General features: G+C 41.7%; 2 protein-coding genes across 3 annotated transcripts; both read right to left on the bottom strand.

Annotated features, from left to right (window-relative positions):
- Positions 1-8291: 8291 nt before the first annotated feature.
- Positions 8292-11493, bottom strand: LOC115401836 (H2.0-like homeobox protein). Of its 2 annotated transcripts, XM_030110185.1 has the most exons (4): positions 10910-11493; positions 10282-10461; positions 9978-10162; positions 8292-9126 (listed from the first exon to the last, which is right to left on the bottom strand). In XM_030110185.1, the coding sequence occupies exons 1-4, from the start codon at positions 11367-11369 to the stop codon at positions 8779-8781; spliced, it is 1173 nt and encodes a 390-aa protein (XP_029966045.1). In that variant the 5' UTR covers positions 11370-11493; the 3' UTR covers positions 8292-8778. The 2 variants fall into 2 exon arrangements, with proteins under 2 accessions (XP_029966045.1, XP_029966046.1); XM_030110186.1 differs by lacking the exon at positions 10282-10461.
- Positions 11494-19206: 7713 nt separating this feature from the next.
- On the bottom strand, positions 19207-24843 carry LOC115401797 (solute carrier family 35 member F6-like). The gene is made up of 6 exons (XM_030110124.1): positions 24692-24843; positions 22795-22867; positions 22516-22687; positions 22208-22423; positions 22018-22128; positions 19207-21015 (listed from the first exon to the last, which is right to left on the bottom strand). Exons 1-6 carry the CDS (start codon positions 24766-24768, stop codon positions 20534-20536), a joined length of 1131 nt encoding a protein of 376 aa, XP_029965984.1. The 5' UTR covers positions 24769-24843; the 3' UTR covers positions 19207-20533.
- Between the last annotated feature and the right edge of the window lie 1559 nt (positions 24844-26402).

Below are 26402 nucleotides of genomic sequence, written 5' to 3'. Positions count from 1 at the left end.
GGTTCGACTCGGGGTGGGATGGGGGGGTGGAGGGCTTCTGTGCAGGCCGGAGGAGGAGGAGGAGGAGGAGGGACCGGCCATCCCACAGTGCCCCGCTGGCTGCGGTCAGCAGCCAGTGCAGCAGTAGGTAACGCTGGAGCCAAGGTGGAGCGAGAAAGGAAGGGAGGAAACTCAGAGAGAAACCATGAAAAATGTGGAGCATGAAAATGTCTCCCTTGGTTTATGGCAGCGCAGCCCGGCTTCCAAGAGAAACACATCTTTAAATTTAACTTGGGATCTTTTTTTTTCTCTCTCTCTCTCTCTCTCCTCCTCTTCTTCTTCTTGTTCGTCTTCTTCTTCCACTCCGAATGCTGGCAAAGGCCTGGTTTTCAGAGCAAAGCCAAGACGCTTGGAAACTGCGACCATGTTAAAAAAGCACTCAATAATGCGGCTTCTTGGAGATGTGGCGACAGCTTCTGTACGAGGGGGCTCAGCTTTCAGCGCTGGTGAACATGTTCGGTGCCGGTGCAGCTGCAGAAAAGCCCTGGGTAATAAATACATGGAAAACATTTGATTTACACCCTGGAGGGTTTTATTTACCAAAGCCTACTATGAAGTGCGAGGAGGGGAATCTTTAAACCCTGCAGTTTGTTTTGGTTGATTTAAATTTCACATCCACTACATCAGACATAAACTCCGTCTTGGCACGGCCGTCGGCTAATGTGCCTTTAACTGTTTCTCCATGGCAACTTCAGACGGACTCTCCCCCTCTAATACCAGGAGAAATAGCCCAACTGTGTTTGAAATAAAAGGCTATAAATAAAAGACTCGATACTGGTTATTCCAGCGGATTGGATCAAAATGACGGGGGCGGCTGGAAACGCTTTGGCCCGCTATCAAATTAAAGCTTCGTACCATGTAATAATATTTTGCTAGTCTCAGGAGGAAGTCGCGTCTCATGCAGATGATTCAGAGCTCATTTAGGAAAAAAAAGCATCCAGCCGATGTCATAAATCAGCGTTTGATGGAACAAACATACCTCCAATGGAAACAAGGCATCGCCGCTCTCTCCGATAGTATCAACAACTGAATAAAATGCTCCATTGATGACCAGCCTAGTTTTCAGGTTTGGTATTTAACACGCCCGAGCTCGGAGGAGGCCATAAACGTTAATTTATATCAAAGAAGTTTAGTGCTGCGGCCAAAGAAAGCTGGGATGTGTAGCAGGGATCTATAAACGAAGGAGGATTTCGACGTCACAAACGCAAATTGCACATACAAACTTGTTCAGCAGTAAACAAGCATGATTTGAACACATCCAGCATGTTGTATACGTCTTTAAACTCCTAAACAGTTCGTGATATCTGGAAAACTCAAAAACGATCACAAAAAAGAGTGAATAATGGTGGGCCCATATTTTGGCCTCTTGTGGCCAAATTTCCCCAAATCCTCAAATGATTGGTTTCACCAGTCATTATAATCCCATTTGAACCAAACATGAACTGTAATTACGCTCTAACTGCTGGATTACTGTGTTTCAAGGTGAAAACTGTCAAATACATGTGTGCTGATTTAAAAAGAGCTAATCAGGAGACGCATAGTTGTTTTTATTATATGAGTTTCCATAACGCTCATGTATCCTCGTGGTAGGTCGATGAAAGTTTCCCATCGCCGCACAGCGTCAGTCGGTGGCCCTCAGGACCTCTGCAGAGATTCACCAACTTCTCATCAAAAACCAGCTGAAGCAGCCAGACGATGGAAAAATACAGTTAAATTTGAAAAGGGAGCAGAAACACTTACTGTTAGCACATTTTTTAATAATTCTAAATAAATATCTTATTTATTTTCTGCAATTATTAATATTTCTCTTGGGTTTTATTCTCCAGTATAAATTTACTTCTGATTATTGTTTTGTTTTTTTATATTAAGTGTTACCTCATTTCCCCAAGTCATATTTGAAGCTTTAAAGAAAACATATTTTTCATCAAACACTCAGAAGCCGAAAGTGTCACACACTGAGAGTTCACATGGTCACCTAAAGCTGGTGCAGTGGTGAAAGAAGCAACATTTTGTCCACATATGAAATCATATTTTGATGTTGAATTTTAATATGCATAAGTAGCCTGTGCATGTATGTGTGCATGCTGCCATATTATGTTATTATAATGAGGTATGAGTGTTACAGTGTGATGCCCATGCAGGCACAAACAATATTTCTTCAGTTGTAACAAATGCTTATGCATAAGGAATCGTGTTTTTCAAAGGTAAATTTCATGTGTTTCGTCTTTCATCAATTTTCACATTTAACATTGTTGGCTTTTTCAACCAGTTTCTGGAATTATTTGTGCTTTTTGGATTCAGTTCAAAGGAATCCTGCAGAAAACAAACACTTCTGACACAGTTGTAACAAAGAGAATCTTGCAGACAGCTTTGAACAATATAAGACAGCAAGAGCCAATTCTTAATATTAGCAACCCTGCTATGAGTTGGATAAACAGCGTGACATAGATATGAAAGATTTAATCTATTTTGAGTGATTGTTTTTTAATCCTAAAAGATATTAACAGTGCATTTCTTGTCACAGCAGATTTAGATCTCTATATACTCAGTCAAGGCTTAACCCAACACACCACAACAGCAATAAGTTATAGAATATTAATACTTTGAATATTCCTTCCTGCATAGTTGATTTTTCTTGTTAATGAACTTTTCTCAGGAGTATTTTACAATATTGTAAGTTCTTTGAAGTCACTGAGCACTGTATTCAAATAAACTGGGTGTTTTTTTTTAAGAGAAAGACTTTATTAAATATTACATGAATACAACAAGAAACAGACATGAAACTTATATTTCTACTGGAATGACTTTTGACCTTAATTAACAGGAATGACACTGAACAAATTAATTTCAGGGATGCCAAATTGGGACCGAGTATGTGTATAGCAAGGAAAGGGTTAGGGTTAGACCTGGAAATGATGGTCCTTCATCCATCCATCTATCATCCATCCATCCAGGTCCTTTACATGGCAAACACATTGAGAACCCCATTCTGTCCTTATGGTACTTTACGGCCACCATTTAACCACAAATCCAAATTTTTTGTATTGTGAGAGGAAGTGAGAACAGGACAAGAACAGGAAGAACATGCAAATACTAAACAGAAATAGCTGTGACCTCCATAACCATTCATCTTTCAATCTTTTTTTTTTTTTTTTTTTTTTGGGGGGGGGGGGGTTGTGGGGCGTAAACGCCAGAGATGGAGACTTTATGTGGAGCAACCAGCTGTCTGAGAGAATTGCTGATCATCATCATCATTATCATATAAAAAGAAATTACTGCACTGTTCGGCAATATAAAAAATGTTTTATGAGAGGGAAAACAATTACGATTTGAGAGTTATATCTGACTTAAAACAAAGAGGTGTGTGTGTTTGTTTGGTTGTGTGTGTATGTATGTGTGTGAAATTGGTTGAATGATGAAGATGAAAAAAAAACATCTTTTGGAGAATGTGGCGGTTTTGATTTTAACTGATCATTAAATGTTTTTGACTTCGACCTACTACTTTATGGAGAAAAGCATCTATTTATCTTTCACTCTGTTATGTAAGAGATAAATAGGCGTAAAAAAATAGTTGCTTTCATTTCTTGTGGGTGCTTGCACCTCATCACTGAGCTGCTTACAGTATGAATGAGGATCATTAAGCTATAGTTTGTCTGATTTCTGCCAATTGTTAAATTATGAAACGAGTCATACTACTGCACAATCATCCAGAATGAACTGATGCCTTTAAAGAATTTCAGTTGCAAATTGTGCTAACTGTGAAATTTAGATACAGTCCACCAACCTCTGAGGGTAGAAACCTTGAATTTCAGATTATTTAGAATGCATCCCATCTTGAATATGACAGATCATCACCAACCCTCTCAGTCCTCTACTGAACGGTGAAGGACTAGCTTTGCTTTGTGCTGCTTTCTTCGGCTGAACTTCCTGAAACACTTGTTGAGTTACGGTGCAGCATTACTTGCCCCAAGCCTTCCCCCAGCCGCGGGCCTGGGGGGCTGTGGGGTCCCTTGGCCCCCCCTATCTGTTCCATTTTGGCCACATTAGAGAAATCTCCATCAGCCTATCAAGCAGCTTCACAGATAATACCTCAAAGCACTGGAGACCTCCAGCCCCCCTCCCTCCCCCTCCTGCTGCCCCCACTGAGGTAATTTGCTTTACACAGTTACTTTCTCAAAGCGTTAAATATTGTCGAAATCCGCAAGGCTGGTTTGTTTTATGGGTTGCCCTGCCCCGGGGTTGCCAAGTGGGACGTATAGGACAGCTTTTAATGGAGGCGGGAAGGCTGACATTAAATACAGGCCAGATGGACTTTCTCCTATCCTGCTCATAAAAGTTCTCGGGACAGTTCACAAATCAAGGCCTCTCAGTATTATGTTAAGCGTTTGGATTGTTATTGTTATTGTACATTTGCAAATACTAATGTAATTTATGGCTTTTCGGGTATAATTCGAGACTCAACCCACCCAGACTTTCAATACAAGAGTTTTTAACGGTTAATATTAGGCTGATAAAGTATCCAGGGCCTTTAGAGTATCTTCACGGAAACTGGCCGTCTTAACTCCGACATCTCCTCGTCCGGCGGGAATCAACCGGGAGGATTAGTGCGATCTGCTTCGGCTGTGTTGAAATTTGGGGGCAAAACATTTGCTGGAATATGAGCGAGAGAAGAAAAGAGGGCAGCAGGTATATGGTGCAGCGAGGCAGGAGGTGGGAAACAAAAAGTGAAATTCAAGATGCGGAGCTAAAACGGAAAAACTGCCGCTCTCTGGGGGTCCGTCCTCTTTCCGGAGGAGAGGGAAGTGGACCCCATCGTAGACGGAGTCAGTGGTGGTCTGGGTTTTTGGGTCATTCACTATGATGTTGCTGCGAACATGACAACAAATAGCAGAGGGCTTTGAGTTTCCTGACTGAGATATAAAGCAGTGTGAAGGACCGGGGATTTGTCTGAGATCACTGCTTCGCTCCAGGTCAGGGTTTTTCTTTTTTTTTTTTTTTTTCCACAATGAGATCAAGAGCTGTGAAAATAAATGGAGCCGTGGAAAGTGGAAAGAAAACATGCTCACCTAAGTACAGTCCGCACTGGTCAGCAGTTCTTCACAGGACCAGCAGCTGACGGTTTACAGTCAAAGTCAAATGTACTGGAAACCCTGGCACGCACAGGGAGAACATGCAAACTTTTAAACCCTACTGAAAATTCAGTCTCGAAAGTCTTGAAACCTCACTGAGTCTCTGAAATGTCGATGTACCATAACACTAAGCACAACCCTTGAACTGGGCACATTATTGCTGGTGTGTTAACCACTTCACCACATCAAAGAGTTTGTGATATATTAAAATGATTATATTAAGACTGAGGTGGAGATGCTATCACAGTGAGTGTAGCGACTGTTTTATTCAGAATCCATTCATGAACAATCATTCATTTGAAACAACTGGATCTGTGTGAGTGCTAATTCATGCCTTTGTTGAAACGTTATACTTCCTGACAGTCTAAACCCTTTGTATTTAATTTTCTTTGTTGTTCTCTCTCTATTAGTGAATGCATGTTTAGAGGATGCCTTTGCAAAAAGGTATGAGAGTATGTGTATACCATTGCTGCATGCACACACACGAGAATGAGCATGCTAAGAGGTGTGGAAATGTGAAGTCATATTAGTATATGCATTTATTTATTTTTAATTTGTTGTCTTTTATGAATTGTCTTGGAATTTGTATTTTTATGTAATCTGAAAGAAAGGCTACAGATAAATAACGGAGTCCAAAAAATATATAATGAATGTAAATAATTTAATTTGTGTGTGTGTGTGTGTGTGTGTGTGTGTGTGTGTGCAGCATATATAAATATTACTCAAATCCTTGACTTTAGCATTTCAGCACCACAATGTTATCTGAAAAATTCTTCCAAAATAAGAGTCACGCTTTAAATGCACCATCCCTCCAGCTTCATAATAAACCATCTGAACCTTTGAAGCTCATTCATTAATATCCACTTAGACACGTTTGACTGTTGTTGTCTGTAACAATTCTAACCTACATTTATAGAAATCGGTGTGTTCGAGTTAAATGTTTCTTATTTGTCCCTGGATTTCTGCAGGGAATAATTGTGGAGCTGGAGAAAATGGAAACAGTGGAGCCAGAGCTGTTGTGGAGAAACACACACTGTCCAGCAGTTCTCAGCAGGGACAAGCCGGCTGGGATCAGATCCACCTCTCAGTTAAATATATAACATGTGGGTAAAATTAACATTAAGATATCTGTAATGTTTTCTCTGCTGGTGGTCAATAAATTATAAAACTATTTTCCCAAAAAAATTATGAAAACTCTAAGTGGAAAATCATCATTTAAAAGAACAATAATAAACTGGATCAGTATCTGAGCTGTTTTAATGAGGTTGCATGTTTAAAGAGGTGTGTTCAGGGAGTGAAGTGATATCAGGCTATGACACTCTTTAATAGCTTAAAGGGTATTTTTGGCTGTTCTTTTTACAGGTTTTGGATACATATTTTGGATACACACTTTGACTGATACTGGAGCATTTCCACAGAGTGGCAATGAATTCTCAAACACCTTCATTCACTTATTTGGATGCTTTCTTATGGTTATTTATGTTGCGTGAACTCTAAACACACGCTGCCATAAAGCTCCTTCAGGCTGATTTTCTATCCATTGCCAAGGCCGACTGATCCTATTTAATGCTAAAATAATTCAGAATATGGATTCACTGCAGGACACTGGAGCTCTTAAACATATTTATGCTCACATTAATAAAGAGCAGCGGCCTGAGTCACAGAGCTGCAGCTGGCTTCAAAAACACTTATTCAGGGGGAATTTTCTGGACAAGTCATCATTTTTCTGCACTAACAGCAATATGACTGTGTGGTGACTAATGAGTATTAAGATGGATTGGGACAAACAAGCAGGCTGTGATTACAATTCCCATAGTTTGAGGGGAATTAAAGATTTGTATTTCATGAGGGACTTGTGCTTTTTTTGAGTGTGAAATTTAATACATGTTCCAAAACAATTTACTCTCCACAAAAAAATCTATAGTACTATTAAGAATACAACTGCAATTTTGTAATTCTAAAGAAAATGGGTTCAATATTTTCCTCTCAGAAAAGAGTAATTTATCATTTAAGGCACTTTTATTTACCTGATTGTTTGCCTGATAAATACTTAAAAACTCGACTGATGCCGACTAATGTTTAAAGGGATTTTTGAGAAGAGGATTTTTTTTTTTCTGGTACATTAAAAAAAATAAAGCTTCTTGACTGCAACTTTAAGAGTAGTGGCATGTGACAGTACCACGTTACTTTAGAAGTGTAGAGAGGACTTTTTCTATCTAACTCATTAAACTTCTATTATGCTGCAAGTGTGGAACTGCTGCAGTCATTTGGGCGCGTCACCGTTATGAGGCTGATGTGGAAATTACAATTTCACCATCTGATCTCAGTGCATGAGTGGCTTCTTTTTTCTTTTTGTTTTTTTTCCTGCAGCCTGAAAAGCGGATCTGCTCAGGCTTGGTGCTGGAAAGTGACTGCAGAGCTTATGAGCTGCCCTAAACGGAGGAGATGTTGATCGTATCTGCGTCTGCCTGCATAAAATACACTCATCCGGGTCGTCGCTGCTATCTGGAGCCAGTCAATGTATACAGCTATAAATTACGCTGGTCTTCTGCAGGGCCGGAGGCAAAGAGTCAAGACGCTCACAGGAGGAAGTGAGTAAACCGAGACACACTGATGAACCCTCTGAAAGGACTGCGTGGCAATTATTAAAGCTTCTGTATGGAAAACCTATCAAATTAACCACAACATCTTCAAATGAATCTTACATTCATAATACATTTTTTTTTCTTTCAAAACTGAAACACTCACTTAAATTGTTAAAAATTGTCATTTTCATTCCTGAAATTATGGCCTGGTCATTTTCCTAAATCCCATCGTCCTTTGGAATTTTTAAAAAAGTGAGCTTCATTTGAAGCTGATGGTTGTTGTAACCTATTAATATTTGATTCTTTATTTATTCAGAGGGTCACTTAAATTTTGGCAAATTGTAAACGTTAAAAAAATGAAGACAAAGGGACTTTTATTTAAGGCCTGTGTGAAAATCGTAGCACTGACAACTAATTATAATGAGGAAACAAATTGTAATTTGAAATAATAATAATAATAATAATAATAATAATAATAATAATAATAATAATAATAATAATAATACAATTGTTGAAGTAAGAAAACATTTTATTTACAATATTTTCAGTGCAAAATATTATTAAAAAACAAAACAAAAAAACACAACTATATATATATATATATATTTATATCAAAAATACATGAAGGCTGCCGTGATTTTCTGAGATTTCATTTAGAAGGTAAAACTGAGTGGTTCATCACCTCGGCGTAAATTCACAGCCGAGTTATTTCCTTCCGAGGAGGAAAAGCTACATGCACACAGAAGCTTCTCAGATCAACACGACAGGAGACGCGAGGCGATGAGGCTGTGGCCTCGAGAATTAAATATTCGCTGTTTCTTTTTTTAATGGGGGAAAAAAGGGGAATTGAAATTCACAACTTAATTCGAACACTTCCTTCTGTTCCGGGCTTTGAAATAACGCACTATGGCTTAGAGGGCGGTTGAATCGCCCTGGTTTTCCTCAGTGAGTCTCCAGGTGTCCTAACAAGTTGCCAGAAATAATAAAAACCCGCCGTGTTCATTGTTCTTGAAGCGTCCCTGCCTTCATATTAGCGCCTGAGACGCCGCTGTGTCCGTCACTGCGTCCGCGCCGCCGCCGCCGCCGGGCGCGCTCCCGCTCCCGCTCCCGCTCATGATCACGCTGGTTTTATTGTGCGCCTCCAAAATGTCCAACTGTCCGTCTGCGCCGCTTTCCTCCTCCGCCTCGTCGGACTCGCACTCGCTGCGGCCCTCGCTCTCGCACTCCGACTCGCACAGCGGCTCGTGGGACTCCCTGCCGCCCGCCTCGCACGCGCCCTGCTCCGGCTTCTCGTCCTTCTCCTTGTCCTTCTGGGCCTGGGCCTCCTTGGAGTGTCTCCACTTCATGCGCCTGTTCTGGAACCAAACTTTGACCTGGATTAAAAAAAAACACACACGAATATAATAAAATTATCGCTTTATATGCATATTTTTTTGCATTATTATTCTCTTTTGTGGCGTCAGACAAGCTTCTCCAAAATGTACATTAATTCCTAATCATTGCAACTAATTGTCCAAATAAAGAAATATTTGAATTGAGCACAAAATTCTGCAGAAAGTGCATTGAACAACAGTGAAACATTTTTAACCCATATATTTTAAATTGTACAATCATGGAAAATATATAGATAGTACTAGCATGGGGAGATGTGTTTCTGTTGTCATTCTGCTGCTGGGGGAGATGAAGTGGCTCTGACATTTGCAGGTTAACTGGAGTATGATGAAATGTAAACAAAAACAAGTGGAGAGATGCAGCAGAAGATATGGATCTGGATCAGCAGCACAATGAGAGGAGGAGGCCTGGATCACCGCCTCTCCTGCCTTTCTTCATTGTTTATGTCACATTTCAAGTTTTTGCACAAACAAACACGCAAATTTATAAATAATGCATTTGTGGGCGCAACAATATGAAATACATCTGTGCTGTCAATTAAAAGAGGGAAGTGACCCTTAATTCTACCGATGTGCTTGTGACGGAATAGTTTTATTTTTATTTTTGAGGTGGTGTGTTGAATTCCATCTGGGTCAACACCCCAAGGAAATACAAACAACTGTATTTAACAGTGCATCATTAAACTGGACTATTACCTCTAAAACAGTTTATAGTGGTTATATGAAATAAATAAAATCATCTTGGCTGTATTTCTCTGAGCACTTCTATTTTACTGTGTTTTCTGGTGTTGAAAGGACAGCCTTCCTCTCCCTGTGATGAAGGTGCGTCTTACCTGAGCGTCTGTCAGCCCCAGCATGGCAGCCAGCTGTTTTCTGTCCGGCTTGGTGACATACTTCTGGATCTCAAATCTCTTCTCCAGTCCTTTCCTCTGCAGATTTGAAAACACTGCCCTGGACCACGACCTCTTCCTCTTGTACGTCTGAGGCATCGTGTCTTTGGTGAGGACGGCGTACGGACCTACAACACACGGAGGGATGGCGCCGTCAGTCACTGCAGGTGCTCTGAAGCTCAATACCAAAAGGAAGCAGGTGAGATTTCCTCCGTCTGCTACGGTCCTGCATTGGAAGGGTGTCTACCTGGGAAGGTGTCCTGAAACTGATGCTGGCCTGATTGTCTGCTGCTGCTGCCTAGTGAACTCATCATGGAGGACGCGTCGCTCATCCCGGGGTCTATGGAGGAGAAGTACTGGCTGGCCGGAGGCTGAACGGGGACGTGGAGGCCTGACTGACGGCTCGAGCTAACGATGGATGTGAGATCTGTCACAGAGCGAGAGGCTTCAGTCAGCACACAGTTATGGCACCAACACTGACCACTGACTCTCTAGATGGGCGAGGAGAACCTCGAGTTTACTTAGAGGGAGCCTTGTTTTGACCTGCTTTTTCCCGAGGTTTGAAATAAACTTCCAGCTGCTGTTTGTAGCTGAATCTGACCTCTGGCCTCTTGTTAGGGGGCAAAAGAGGAGAGGATTTCCCCCACAGGGCTCCTTAATAGGAGGCTATTTGCGCTCTAACTGCTGTGTGAACAAGTCTGGCACTGTTAGAAAGTGGAACAGGTAACTGAGTGCACACCCACTGCGTCTCCTTTCAGTTTCTAAACTTTTTTAAAAAAGTCTTCTTGTGACAAATTCAATCTAGATTCCCTCATCTTAAGAGCATCCCACATCTTTCTGGAATAGTTTAATGTAATTAAAAACTCTCTGCTCACCTCTTAGTGACGACTTTTCTTTACACTTTGGATCAAAGTCTGTGGACAATATCCGATCAATTCCGAATTTGAGGTCTTTGCTTGAGGGCGGCGGAGCTTGCTGGGAGCTAAACGCGGTTCTGGACACCGAGGTCAGTTGTAGTCCGTGCCTGTGGTACGCGGACGCCGGGCTCATCCTGGCACCGTACAGCGACGGCTCCGGCGCGACGGGCGCGGGGCGCAGCGGAGAGCCGCCGGAGTGGCCCTGCTGCGCGCGGTGGTGGTGGTGGTGGTGGTGGTGTCCCATGTGCACCATGAGCGCCGACGATCCCGGGATGTTCTCCGCGTCCCCGGCCTGCAGGATGTCTGCGATGCAAAACGACGGCTTCTTCATTGTATCCACAGCGAAGCCCCCCGCGCAGTACGCGGACCAGAGGCTGAAGTTCGATGCGTAAAACGGGTTGAGCCCTGCCGTGTACATCCCGGAGCCTCGAGCGCGCGGCGGATCGACTCTCACAAGAGGCTATAACGGGACAGACATGTAAAAAAAAAAAGAAGGCACGCGTAGCGTTCGAGGAGGACAGATGACCGTCCTCTTTGTGCTGGTGCCAGAATCGCTCTCCCAACTCTGAAATCCAAACCCTGCTGATCCACTCCGAAGTTCCTCTGCGCGCCCCGATTGGGCCGAAGCTCAGCCAATGGGCGCTGCGCGTTCCCTCACATCACGCCCTTAAAATGCGAAAACGCATCGAGGATGATGTGCAACTCACAAGTTCTCTCTCTCTCTCTCACACACACACACACACGCACACGCGCGCGCACGATCAGGGACATCTCGGAACAATTTTAATCCCGGGATGATGGATTGATCACTCGAAGAGAGTCTCCTCCTGTTCGCCCACATCACTGCGCGCATAAACAAGCTCGTGTTGATTTTGATACTCTTATTTTAAAAATTACTACACATCACATGTTTGAAGATATTTGATCTGAAAGAGCGAAGCTCTAAACTGGCTGATAAATATAATCAGATTAAATTAAGGCAAGAGCAATAATGTAAAAATAATAATAATAATATAATAAAAATGCGAATGGTCCGTATTCTGTAATAAAATGCGCAGTGATCCAGCTCCGGGTCCAGGAGAGACTCTATTAGCTGCAGCTCATCCTGTTTTTGATGGGCTGTGATTCGTGTTAAATGAGCGGATACGCCTGCTAGATTTGCCCCCAAAATAGAACCGCTTTTAGTATTTTAGGATACAGCAGAAATCCTTATTTCTTCCGGAGCAGAAGGGGGGAAACTTTATAATGACTGTTAGAACTTCCCTTTTTCAATATTTGTGCAACTTTATCTCAACCTGCAAGTTGCACGGTGACGCAAATCCGTCCCCATGCTCATAATAAACAGAGGAAATCTATTCCCCTCTTAAACGAAAACACAATTAACTTCAGAGGCGATACTTCATCCGCAAGGCCCCTCAAGATTCACACGTTGGGCTGCGGCCAATAAAATGTTATAATCAAGGACACAAATAGCCCTTATTATGATGTTTTCCTGCACGATAGAGGCGGCTCATTTGACCCCAAACGACTCGTTTTCAGGGTCTGTAATCGCCGTGGCAGCTTTGATTCTCATATATATTTAAGCTCAAAGAGATGAATATGTTCTGGTGGTAAATTTGAATGAACTCTTTGACTTTCTCTGCAGCGCAGAGCCTGTTTGCGCCCCCCTCCTCGTCCTCCCCCTCTTCCCCTTTTGCCTCCACGGACCCTCCGATCGCCTGTTTCTCTTTGCATGTGTTGAAACAATGGCTTCAGAAGCCCGCATTCATTTAAAAAGTCTTGATTCATGCGGGCGGAAGGGCCGATGACCCCGACTGCCTGCTATCATGATGTTTTGGAGTGACACTTTTCCGGGTTAAAATTAGAAGTGACATTTAACGTTTGCCCTCCATCACGCAGTCAAAACAATCCAGGGAAGAGGATGTGGCAGGCGCAGCACGCCTCGAGTTATTTCAGGTGCTCGGCGCGCTTCTTCAGTGGGAAGCGCGCAAGAAAACAGGCCTCCGATCTGCGTCTTTACGCACGGCGTCAGTGGAGAGGGAGATAGTGGAGAGGAAGAGAAACTACACAGACTCTTTAAGGGATGAGCGCTGATGAATCAGAGAACCCCAGACAAAAGGATTAAATAGCATTAAACAATGTAAAACAAAATTAGATGGATATACTAACAGCACAAATTCAGGCAGCATGAGTTTAGAGTTAAACATGGAATGGCGTCTCCTTATTTCTTAGGTTTTTAAATACATTTATGTGCAGAAGATATAACTTCGATATAAATCCTGAATTAGAGTAGAAGGTGGAGGAAATATATCTCTTGCAATTTCTTCTTTTTTTTTTTACCACAGTCCAAGAAAAACTTATTTTGCAGGCCCTTCACAAATATTAAGAAAGAAAATAACGTAAAAATGCACGAACACGTATGTACACTTTTTTTTGACTTTATAGAACATTGCACTTAATCTTTTGTGCGCAATGTTTTTCCATTTTAAAATGCCACTGCGCATAAAGCTTGATTTAAGCTCTTGTAGAGAAAGAAGAAAGCATTAATCTGTCAGCCGTGAACACACATCCTGAATTCAGCCTTCATGCATTACAGGGATACTAAAAGTCTAAATGTGAAAATTGAATATTATTTAAAAAAAAAAAAAATAGAAATTTAATCCACAAATCACACGTTGAAATTTAAAATCGTTGCTCGTGCCAGACCCCTGCTGGACGCCATTATTCACATTTATTTCGCTTTTCCCAGCCAGTTCTGCTGGAGCTGTATAAATGATTGCAGGTGGAAATAAAGTGGGTGCCAACAATTCCAGTCTGTGCTTTTAAATGACTTTAAGCACTTTAGACTTGACCTACAGTCTAAAGAATAAGATTGCTTCTAGGATTTTTTCATAAGTTTGCTCTCACAATACAACACAGCCTTTAACTAAAACCATAACCATTGCATTTATAAGATAATCATGATAGGATTCACTATGTAGCTTTAACAGAGTATGAAAAAGTAATGCCAGATATTTCATTTTTCAGCTTGACATCTTAAAAAAAAAGCTCTAACTTTATTCTTGATCTCAGGGAAGTGATAATGTTTGGAGGCTTCTCCACTTGTCCCTGCAGCTGTGACTCAGTGGAGTGGGTCATCTTCCAGTTGTGAGGTCGGTGGTTCGACCTCCCCTCCACAGATGTGCCAAAGTTTCCTTGGGCAATGCACTGAAACCCAAATTGCTCCCAATGGAGGTCGAGTGCCGTGTACAGCAGCTGCTATCGTGCGAGCTGGTGAATGTGACTAATAGTTCGAAGTACTTTCTGACGGCCGAAACAGAGACAAAATGAGGATCAGTTATTATTGATACTCTATTATAAGTTAACAAGCTACTGAATGGATCATTTATGCGTTAAATTTGGTGGTGGTTGTATGTTTAACAGGGTTTTGCCCTTTTCCAAGTTAAATGGTGACAAACACGTGATCATAAACACAAAGCAAAAAAACTAGAATTCATAAGTTTCAGCAGGAACTCTTAGAAAAGCTAAGCAGAGCTTATTAAACTATGAAGGAATAGAGTGAAATCCATATCCTAGATCAGTTTCAGCTGCAGCTCCGTTCATCAAACTCCAAACAACATGAAAACAGAATGTCAAAGCCTTTATGAGTCACATGTGCACGAAAACAAAGCAACTGTGCTCCGTTTGACTGCCTGGAGTTTGAAGCATCTGACAGGGGGGGGGGCGGCTTCAGGGGGCTATTGTTGTCGCCTGATTGCTGGCTGCGTGTTTTTCAGGAAGTCTTATCAGCCGGAGGAAAACTGAATGAGCACCTCGGACTGCATGTAGCCTCGGCTGGATCACATGCTGCTGGACAGAATTAAATGATTTCCATTATTACACCCAGAATTATTGCTCCCCTCTCGCAGGGCTCCGGCCCCGGCCAAGATTACTATTTCTGGCAATGTTTGCCTCAGGAAGGAACTTTCGCAGATTTAATGGGACCTGGGCCATTGTACACAGCCTTCTGTATGGCACGCTGCCATCATTTCCACAGAGAGGAGAGGGAGAGAACAGAAGAGAGGGATACCTCTGAAGAGCTCTCAGAACACAGCCTGAGTGACCCTGAACACATCCAGTGTGCTGCACACGCTGAACTCTGTCCCAGGGCCACAGCAGCTCGCATCAGTTTTAATTAGCATGCCAGAGGTCAAAGGTCAGAGTAAATTAAAAAAAAAAAAATGCTGTCTGCAACTGGGAACATCGATTTTATATGAGACACAATGGATCCTTTTATTTCATTTCAAATAGTGATTAAATTAAAGATGAAGATCCAGGAATGAAGGAATACGTGTTGGATGGATTCAATTGGAACAGAGAAAAATGTGAGTCGCAAGCGTTTGTAAGATGAGTAGTAAAGCTGATTTAAAATGGGGAAAAACAACCTTCCAACAGTAAAAACAACAATAAATGAGCATAGCAAGTTTATCTTAAACTGTGCGTTCTGTGCTGCAGAGGCAAACCTTCTGTGTGCAGAACAAATTTGTTGAGCAGCAATTTTTCCCACAGATGTTCCAACCAAAGTAAGGAAAATATAAATATGATTGTATCATTCAATTAGTCGTGTGTGTGTGTGTGTGTGTGTGTGTGTGTGTGTGTGTGTGTGTGTGTGTGACATATACTCAAAATACCTAGAAGTGCCTAAAACATCTTCATTTCTTCTGATTCTGGATGAGCTCCATCTTCATATTGTGAAGTACCTGAATTAAACATAAAAATGGATGCAAATCATTAAAAAAAAAAAATCTTAATTTGATGAAGATTTGCAGAATCTCTAGATTATTACCATAGATTCAGGCTTCTTCTCTGCACAGCCAGTCTGTCATTTAATAAATATTTCTTTATTTCCTTTTTAAAAGATGAGATTTAGATGTTTAAACACAAACAGCAGAAGCAAACTTTGATTTGAATAATTTATACTATATTAATTCCCAATTTTAGGTGTTGATTTCAAGCAGGCTGGAGCCACTCTCACTGGCGTTGAGGTTATTTTTACCACCTGGATACAGAAGATTAAGACAGCACATCTAACAATAGGAAAGATCAACTCCAAAATTTGACCCAAGAAATGGTCATATTCTGTTTTCCTCTTAAATTCCTGCAATAATTTTTGTATTAACAGAGTATTTATAGTAAATATTTAATTAAAAAGTAGTGCAAATGAACGGCCACCTTTGAAATTAATAATTTCCCCATTTTTCTCAATATGCTGAACAATCTTTTGATGCTATTTTGTAAAATAAAATATAGAGAAGAGAGTTGGGCTTTAATGCTAATTCTTCTTCATCAGTGAGCATCACTGTTTCACAGCTTGATCACATCACAGGAGCTCCTCATACGGAACACTGAGACCTCTAGTGGATAAATCAGGAACAGCACTTCGTTTCAATAGAAACGTTCAGTTTGTGAAACTTGATTTTCATTCTGTTCAGTGTGTCATGCTTTACTTTCACAATACTATCTTACTGATATCTGGACAATTGGACAATGGAAGTATTAGTATAAAAGAATACAAATGAAGATATATTTAAATGTATATAGGCGAAAAGTTTCAAAATGGGCTGAATGTCATTCATCCCAGGAGACACACTGTAAGATGCAAAATGTTCACCTACACAGTGAAGGATTTAAACTGACACTTATCTGTATTTTCAACAAGATACATCAAGTTTTTTTCTAAATGCTTGCCATTCAACATGAACCCAGCTGACAGAAGAGAGCGAGAATAAATCCCATTAATGTTTCCTTTTGTGGTAGCAGTGTTCTCCCTGTCAGACCTGAAAACATTTAAATGGTCATTAGCAGGGCGGTGGAGTGTGAGCCTGATCCCTCTCTCCGCGGCCTGCCCCCGGCTGTAAACAACCCGAGGGGCGGCTTTAATGGGAGCGTTTAAAAACGAGGCCGACTCTGTGCCTCGGTGTTTACGCTGGGACAGATTAAAGTCCCGTCCTGCGCGGAGGCTGGAGGCCTTCGCCGCAGCCCCGCCGTGCAAACGTACACACGGGTAAATCACACGAACTGTAAGCAGAACCGCGTCAGCGGCTCCCAGCTCTGAGCTGCAGGAGGTCAAAGAGGTCAGGCCAACAGAGCGTTTGGACCACTGCGGATGGAGCGGGAAGCTCTGCACACACACATCCCAACACCTGAAAGATTTAATAATATGTAGAAATGAGTCTTGAAAAGTTATTAAAATAGTTTGATCTTTTAGCAAGTTTATTTTTTTAAAAGAATAAATGAAGACTTTATTTATGGTACAATTTCCATATATTTCATTATTCAGCTGCACAATGTGCCTCAAATGTAGATCTTCATTTTTTGTTGTGTATTGACAATGCTTTTGAGGAAGGTGCTTTGCTCTTTAATAAAATACTGCAGTTGACTGTAGTTTCAGAAATATAACAGTATAAGAAAAAAAAAATTCAGTAGTTTTTCCACCTCTGATGTTTTGTCTGATGTTATACATTATCCCAGGTTTAAAATCATTTTTTTCTGGTGCTGAATGGTTTTATTTAGATTTAATAACAGCAGAGTCGTCAAAAAAATGAGTAATCAAAGAGAGCTTCCGCCAGTTTTTCTGAGATAACTTCAACTCTCAAAACTTTCCACATTACAGGGTGTTTTTAACTCCACCGAGAAGCTCATGTTACCGCCCATAATGACTAGTGTGTGTGTGTGTGTGTGTGTGTGTGTGTGTGTGTGTGTGTGTGTGTGTGTGTGTGTGTGTGTGCGTGTGTGAAGCTCAATCTCATAAACAGTCCAGGAGATATGTCCATAAAAAGTAGACATGAAAAACCTCGTCATGCATATGAATGAAAGAGGTTTTTTTTTTTTAATGTTAATATTGCATTTTGGTTTAGTATCCATTAAATACAGTACAGTGTGTGTGTGTGTGTGTGTGTGTGTGTGTGTGTGTGTGTGTGTGTGTGTGTGTGTGTGTGTGTGTGTGTGTGTGTGTGTGTGTGTGTGTGTGTGTGAGACCCTTCAGATGTGTGGAGATGAGGCGGTTTGATGCAGAGCAGAGCGCCGCTGCCTGCTGCTCTAGCAGGACTTCATATGTGGGCCCGAGCAGAGCGGCCTGCCACGGAAACACTCCATCCATCAGACGGAGGAGCCTGGCTCTGCAGCAGATAGAGCAGCAAGGGAGGCGACAACTGGGTCAACAGGATCCATTTGTATACAAAAGCAAAAAAAAATGAGTTGTGTGATATATATGTAACACTTACATCTCAGGAAATGTGTGTAATTTAGCATGAAGGCTGGATTCCCTGCATCACCAGCTTCAACATGTCTGCCTTTGGACATCTCCTGATTAGCAGTTCCATTTTTGCCGTGGCTCTCACAGTTGGTCTCAGCGGTTTGGGACACGCAATTCGCACTGGGACACTTCCATGCAGAAAACAGCTACTGGAAATGTTCTTTTTTTAATTCCACTCTTTCCCAGAAGAGTCTTTAAAATGTTTTATTCATTTTTATTTTGATCCACGAAAAGCTGTGCCTTTCTCACAAAACAGATTTGCTTTGCTGCTTTTTGCAAAGGAAGTTAATTTTAATTGTAAGAAGAAAAAAAAAATCCCCTCCAAAAACCTGAATATGACTGACCCATGCTGTTCCCAGCATGCTCTCCTGTTCTTCATGTTGTGTGCTGATGTTGTGTAACCGGGTCTATTTCTGCTGCAGGCAGCGGAGGCAGTCTGAACGGAGTCTCTTTTGTTTTATGATCCAAGTCTCATTGTTCTGCGGACAAACATAATGTAATGTCACTTTTCTCAGAGCACTCAGGAGGCAGCAGCCACAACCAGAACCAGCCACACGCTGCAAGGACAGGCCACAGCTATTCCTGGAAGAATGCTGCCACCCAGCGGCTGAGTCTGGAGTGCGTGTGCATGTGTGCGCACATGCATGTGAACTGAACATATAGATACGCAGTTGAAATGAGTTAAAATTTAAGCTGTGCGTCAGTAGTTGTACTTGAGCATAAACCATCAGGACTGTTTTTAATCTCCAGACGACTCCCATAGAACTGGAGGCTGTCACGTGAGCAGATCTCCAGGGGGGTTCTGGATTTAACCTTTGACCTCACAGTGGTCTTCTGGGATTAAAGAGGCTGGACTCAGGAAGTGGAGGCAGGTGTCAGCTGCTGGTGACACTAGATGCTTTTACTGACATGTCTCTGCACACGATAACTATCAGACGTTTTAATTTCTACCCTTTACAAAAAAATCTTTTCAAAACAAGATTCAGTGGATTTTGTAGATTTGAGGAACTGCAAAAAAAATTGAACCCTGAAAGTGTAATGTATATGTAATAAATGTAATATGTTTGGAAGTTTCCTTCCTTGAACTGAAGCGTGGGAAAAGGAATGTTTCCAATGTGTTAATACTTTTTGAGAAGCAGTCATTTCACATGTGCATTTAAAAACACTACAATTTAGATTCCTTGGTGAACCCAGTTTTCATCGATTCATTCTTCTCCTAAATAATTTATTCCAATCATTTTGAATAAAATACGTCACGTGCACATCCTTTCGATCATGATAGAAAACCGGCATTGATGAGATCATCATTCCTCATCTACAGAGCAGTTTTCTACACAAGCCTGAGCAAAAATACCACCGCAGTAATCGTGACAAGTCTCATTTTTTAATGTCGGTTCCCTTTTGTGTCACAGTGCATCACAGCCAACACCCTGAACGGCCCAACAAAGATTCACATCTGCGTACACAAGAAAAGAAAGAGTCAAAGAGCAAATGTACCGAGTGTCTTTTCAAAAACCTTCTTCAGAATACTCTGAGGTTGAAGAACAGCTGGAGTACCAGAGAACTGCTGAAATAATGCCTCCATCGAGTTGCCACAGGAAAGTCGACTCATCTGCATGATGAATCAAACCCTACAGTTGGCAACATTGATAAAAAAAAATAAAATAAAAACACAAAACCCTTTAGGATCAGGATGAACACGTCACATAAAATCACCACTGAGAGAAATATTGAAAATATTATTTAAAACAATGTGATGATGCTTTAAAAATGTTCCGTTTTCATGAATCTGTGCTTGTGTGATTTGGCACTAAACAACAATAAAAAAAAAAGTCTGTCAGTTCAAGTTTGTTTTTGTGATAGAAAGAATATTCAGGAAGGCCGAGAGCCTCGTCCATGACAGTAAAACATCTTAAGATTAAAGGAAAACCTCTTCTAGGCCAACAGTTGGTATGTCAGTACGACTGCAGCAGGTTGAATTACGTTCAGGATGAAAAGAAGAAAGAAGGCGACACCATGTGACCTCCAGCTCCTGTAAAGGTACCGAGGTCAACACACCACGTCTCGTTCAGTTTGATCCAAACAAACATAAAGTGCAGAAAACAGCAGACTGTGATTTCATGGCGGTGATTCGTCAGGCTGGCAGCGTTCTGCTGGATTCAGATTGAGATTCCACTTGTGTTCCGTTTCTTAAATTTAACATATTTATCACCTCTCTAGAAAAAACTGTTCAGCTAAAATACGCATGAAACATAAAGACAGTCCCCGTCTCAATAAGTCCGCCGCTCTTAGCTGTCGCCGTCCGCCGGCGCTCGGCCGTTACCCATCAGCCTCTCCGTTTCCTCCGCGTCGCCATCCTCGCCGGCCAGGGCGGCGCAGCACGGTATCCTGGCCAGCAGGGGGCGGTGCAGCCCGTTGTAGAGCGCCGTGCCCACCAGCAGGATGAGGAAGCCCAGCACCTGCAGGCCGTGGAAGGCCTCCCAGCCCAGCGCCAGGCTCACCGCCCAGATGACCAGCGTGCGCAGGCTGTCCAGCACCATGCGCGTGGTGGCGCTGATCTCCTTGGTGACGCTGATGCCGGCGAAGTTGAAGAAGGCGATGCTGACCGTGTTTCCCAGCAGCGCCAGCAGGATGAGCGGCTTGTGGCCGATCTGGCAGAAGGCGTCCAGCGCGTCCTCCAGGACCTGCCGGGGGTTGCCGCCGAAGCTGCCCACCGGGATGAAGTACATGGGGATGAGCAGCAGCGTCAGCACGACGAAGCCGAAGAATCCTGGACAGGAGCCAGAATAGATTTACATCAGGAACACCGGTATTCAGGACACACTGCTGATCGCTTTGTAGTGAAATGTGTCATTTTAATCCAGTTTTCTGGCTCTCCGTGGGAAGCAGCTGACTTTATCACCACAATCTTTTGCATTTTGCTCTCTGTCGTTTCCTCTTTCTATCCCCGAACCAATAGTTTATCAGAAGTGTATCATGATTTACAGTTTTTGCATTGTAATATTTCAGTTTTCATCATTAAGTGTTTTCCAGAATTGTCTTAAAAACGGCTTCATTTTTAAAAATAAGTAGCGCTCTGGTTAGGTGTTCAAGTTAAGCTTAGGGACTCACTGCTGTAGCTCTAATAATCTATCTTCAACGCGATGCATCAAAAATAAACACATTTTCAGAAAATGTTTGACTGTATTTTTTTTAATCGTTTGTTTTCATTGATGAGTCTCTTAACTCTGAGATCAAGTGGTTACACCATAGTACAGTAAAATGCTTCATTAGTACATTAATAGTATGTCAATATAAGGATGTAATAAATATGTAATTGTTTTAAATTTATGTAAACGGGGCAAAAAGAGTAAAGATTACTCTTCTTCCTGAAGGCTTTCATCCAAACTTTTATGCACTGGAAATTGTAAAAATTGTCAGCACAGAAAAGCTCCAGCCTGAGTTGAAGTGTGATAGAACACGAATAGATCTACATGTTCTCAGAGCCTTAAAATGAACATATAAATTAAATGTTCTATTATGATAGAGCCCTGTGAATGCTAACATGCTAACATGATTAGAATGAATGTTTTTCCCACTTCTTCACTTCTGCACTGAAACAAAAAACTAAAAGAAATCTGTGCTGTCTTCAAGTGGCATTCTGTGTTACTGGTGAATACTGGCGTTTGACCTTTGCCCTCTACAGGACTGGCTCTTCAGAACTTCCTCCCCACTCCTGCAGGATTGGTGTTTCTCTCAGGGTAAAGTGTTTCCGTCCTGCGTGCGGCCGTACCTTCAGTGCCGACCGCTCGCAGTGGGTGAACGTCGTGTTTGTAGACGAACTTCTCCTCCAGGACCATCTGCACCGAGACGATGATCTGAGCCATGATGATCAGAAGATCTCCTGCAGGGCCGAGCAGAGCGGCAGCGTCAGACAGAAACACTTTCTCAGGTTGTACCGGATTGCGGCTTTTGAAGCTCACCCGTGATGATGTCGCTGAGTTTGTGCTTGTCGTCCTTGTTCCCGCTGACGAAGTCGGCCAGGCCCACCACCACCAGGCCCAGGATGGTGACCAGGATGCCCAGCCACTGGCTGGCCATCAGGCGGCGCCGCAGGAAGGCCACCGACAGCAGGCCGGTGAAGATGATGACGGAGCCCCGGAGCATCTGGAAGCTGGAGGCGCTCGTCATGTTGAGGGCTGGAAAAGAAGAATGGGATTCATGAACAAAACAGGCGCATTTCACCGTATTTCTCATGTTTTTAAAAAAGGCCTCGACCTGCATCACTCACCCACATACATGATGGAGGTGGCCGTCATGTCGCACATGGCGGGAGGGAGGAAGAGCAGAGGGTTGAAGCTCTGGCCCGGGTTCATCTTGGGCTCGGACCTGCGTCTGTCGTGACTCAGCAGGATGTAAAAGACGGCGAGGCAGCTCAACTCGCCGAGAAACATCCCGACGGCCTGGAGGGAAGCGTCACAGAGCAAAGAGATCAGAGTTGTGGCTGAGATACTCTGTGCCTCTTTTGAACTTGTGGGCCAGTGGAAAATGTTGAAGGTTTTTCTTGTACCTGTACAAACGGGTGAGAGAACTGGTGTTCCGCGCCGTCGTGGCAGCCTTTAGCAGAGAACATGTCGGCCCACCTGACAGACGGAGAGACAGTTTTACAAGCTGAGTCAGGAATTGCAAACAATTATAACATGAACTGCAACAAAATGGTTTCACAGATTAACACATATGTAGTAAATCAATATGGAAAAAACAGATTTTAATCATAATGATTTGAGGGTGTTACATATTTTCAAGGTATTCATGTTTATTTGTTTATGAATTCATTTATGAATTCAAAACATCAATTTATTAATGCGTTGAAAAGTCAGATTAAAGTGTTTTTTAAATGAGTTACACTGCTTTTTAAAAAGTGCTGACATCTTCAGAAATCTTAGACTTTGTAGTCAGACAGTGGGAGGAAACATGTGACCGAGCACCGGAGCAGACATGAGAATGATGACCCATCTCCTCATTGAACGGACCGACGCCAATAAAAGAAATGCTGAGGGAGCTGCAGACTGCAGATTGATGCAGAACTTCATCAAATGACTCCGGTCTGCGAGTTGCAACAGAGCCGGAGTGTGACACAGCCGGTTTCAGGTGACTGCTGGGAAACTCTACCTTGTTAGTAACTACTGTTTTTCACTGGCATGTTAACACCAAACCCACACAGACACACACACACACACACACACACACACACACGCTCAACGTGATACACAGAAAGCTGACATCACAGATAAATGGAGAAGTTAGAAACGCTGAATTTCTTGTTTCACTGCATGACCAACCTCTTCCTGCGGTGACTGAAAAAAGAGTGAAAATCTGCAAATCATCTAAGAGACATGATTGAGAAACTTGAATTTATCTGGAGGCTTTGTGGTTACCACTTTCTGCGCTTTAGAGTTTGACGTGTGAAGTTTGCATGTTTTACCTCAGCACACACTGAGCTAAAAGAAGGTCCAGTTTCGTCCTCAGATAATCAAATTGAATAGCTTGTACGCCAACATTTTAATGAAGAAGAACAAAATGAGGATGCAGAGAGGACAACATTCCCTTTCTATGCTCAATTAGCTACATCTGCATTTAAAATTGTTTTTTCTAGACTCAAGCGTATTATTTTACATTTGTCATGCACAAATTGGAAAATCAAAAATGTTTATTAATGCTTTCTCCCATCAACACCTTGCAAAAAATACAACTGTTTGTTCTGATTTACCTCAATTTAATAATCTTAAGAATCAGATTTCATATTGTTTGTAGTACCTGTTGAGGCATTCTCTAGGTGGGATTATCACCACCTGATGTCATTCTCTTACACTATAACTGCTTTTTATCCAATCAGAAATTATAATTAGATTAGGATTTATTTTTACATCAAGGAAACGTTTGTGAATAATGTGAAGTTTGAATTAAAGATAAATAAATTGTCACTCTCCTGGATAATCTATTTAGATTCATCTTTCACTGATGAACTCAATCAGCTGTGATCGATCACATGACAGCTTCAGTCCTTATCAATGACCTCAATAACAAGCTGGACAGTGTCTGTACTTCAGTCTGGACTCAAATACCGAAGTGAAGCAGCTTTTATCAGCTAGTAAAACCCTTCAGTTTCAGTTTCAGATCTGCTTTAGACGGATTTGTTTTAAATTCAGAGGAGAAAAACACCTTTACATACGGGTATTTTTCACCCTGCGTGTCCTCGCGTGCCTCCGGTGACGCTGAACAACCACAACTGTATCACAGCTTGTAAGAAACATGTTATAAACCAAATGGCTTCATTAATAAACTTGAATTAACGTGTATAAAAGAGCTGAACAGAAGAATAGCTCGGTTTTATCTCGCTGCTTGTGGGACTTCGCTCTGGCTCGTTTCACTTCAACAAACACAAAGAAACATTCGTTTTTACTCACTTGGCCGATAAGGTGTTAATGGAGCCTGTTGTTAACATGAGTCCCGCCAGGAACAGCTGGTATTTCGTCCACGCCATCCCGAAATCCAAAAAAGAGGTCCCGACACAGCCGCTCCGAGGTGCGCTTTGTTTTGAAAACGTTGTTTATTGAGAATGTGAGCTGTGCGGGTTCACCTCTGTCAGTGAACGCCACATGACTAATTCACACAGTCAGCTGACCGGCACGCTGCGTTCACGTCGCCTCGGAAAAGACGCAACCGAAAATTATGGAAATCACTCATTAAAAATATAATCAACTAGATTACATCAAACCTGCAAAATCTAGAAAAGGTAAAAGGTTAATAAACTTTCACCAGTGATTATTTATTTGAAAGTATTTCTGTCAAGAGGATTAGGTGCCATATTTTCTACTCTGCAGCAGGCACTTGATTTAATTACAATGTAATATGATATCTACATTCAAAGCATGCCTCAAACTATTAGATCATAAATAAAAAATGTTACCTTTAGAAGTAGATTATATACTACAAATGGTACTTGAATATAGAAAAAAAAACCAGTGTGTTTACTGCCTTTCTGTTCACGCTGAAACATTGGTTTATGATATCCCAAATAAAATTGCTTACTTTTATAGTGCTCACCATAAGAAGTCATTGTAAAATGCACCATAGACTTTATTAGATGCTCTTCCTGCCACAACTGGGATTCAATCCAAAGTCCCCGACTCCCATGTTAAAGGTCAGCCTGATGCGCTATCATAAAGGTTTCTAAAACAGGAAACATGAAGAAGAACTGAAATGAGCTATAAAAAGAGTAGTGATGAGTTAAACCTACAACCTTCTGAGCTGCTGAGTTGTTATGAAGTGAATGTCATATAAAATATGTCTCTAATCCAATATTTGAAATACTGTTGCTGGTTTGAAAGCCTTGATTTGATTACATGATTACCATCAGCTGATGGAGTTTGTTCAGTTGTTCTGGAAAGTCAGATGAAAATCTCATTACTTCTCATTGGAAACATATGGCTCTTCGGAAGATTTGTTATTTTCTTATGGGAGCATTGCGCTTATTTGAGCTTAAAGACATTTAAGTTGTAAATGATTTATGTTTCCCCTAAACTGTGAATGAACTGTTCGGATTTATTACACATGGGAGTCTGCAGCTTTCCAACCTCTCTGTAGTGTTTCACCGTAGTTTTTGCAATGTTACCTGTGAAAAGACATTTTTCTCTTCCATTTTGAAGTCGAAGTTGACAACAATGAGCCTTTCATTTGATAACAACAATGAGCCTTTCATTTGATAACTACTTAGTTTAGTTGTTTTTGAAAGTTAATGCTGTATATTATTATGTTAATAATGTTGACTGAATAGTTTAATTTTCCCTATTAATGAGAGAAACGGTCTTATTTATTAATACAAAGGAAGATTTTTCCAAGAGGACCTTGAACGCCTCCTGGCAGGCACTGTGCTGAAACAGCAGGTGGAGTCAAAGACCAGAGAGACCACCTCAGCTGGGAAACTGGGACCCCTACAGCCCCCCTCCTCTCCTCTGTGGCCTCACACTTCTTCAAACTAGAACATGCAGTCCACTTTCCATGAGGATGACCCCTTTTTACGTCAGTCTGCTTTTTTTCTAACACCAATAAATAAAAGGTCAACAGTAATTCAGAGCTCAGATTTCAGCAACATCATGAGTAGGCTGAAAATAAATG

This window comes from Salarias fasciatus, chromosome 15 (assembly GCF_902148845.1).
Source record: "Salarias fasciatus chromosome 15, fSalaFa1.1, whole genome shotgun sequence".
Taxonomy (NCBI): domain Eukaryota; kingdom Metazoa; phylum Chordata; class Actinopteri; order Blenniiformes; family Blenniidae; genus Salarias; species Salarias fasciatus.
This window is presented reverse-complemented; position numbering and strand designations above follow the sequence as displayed.

Excerpts from the sequence above, each read along its gene's own strand:
- LOC115401836 (XM_030110185.1), bottom strand. The coding sequence starts at position 11,369 with ATGTACACGGCAGGGCTCAACCCGTTTTACGCATCGAACTTCAGCCTC. Across the intron at positions 10,163-10,281 it reads GTTTCAGGACACCTTCCCAG|GTCCGTACGCCGTCCTCACC; the intron begins GTAGACACCCTT and ends CGTGTGTTGTAG. Across the intron at positions 9,127-9,977 it reads TGGGGCTGACAGACGCTCAG|GTCAAAGTTTGGTTCCAGAA; the intron begins GTAAGACGCACC and ends TTTTTAATCCAG.
- LOC115401797 (XM_030110124.1), bottom strand. The coding sequence starts at position 24,768 with ATGGCGTGGACGAAATACCAGCTGTTCCTGGCGGGACTCATGTTAACA. Across the intron at positions 22,868-24,691 it reads ATTAACACCTTATCGGCCAA|GTGGGCCGACATGTTCTCTG; the intron begins GTGAGTAAAAAC and ends TCCGTCTGTCAG. Across the intron at positions 22,129-22,207 it reads ACTCAGCGACATCATCACGG|GAGATCTTCTGATCATCATG; the intron begins GTGAGCTTCAAA and ends TCGGCCCTGCAG.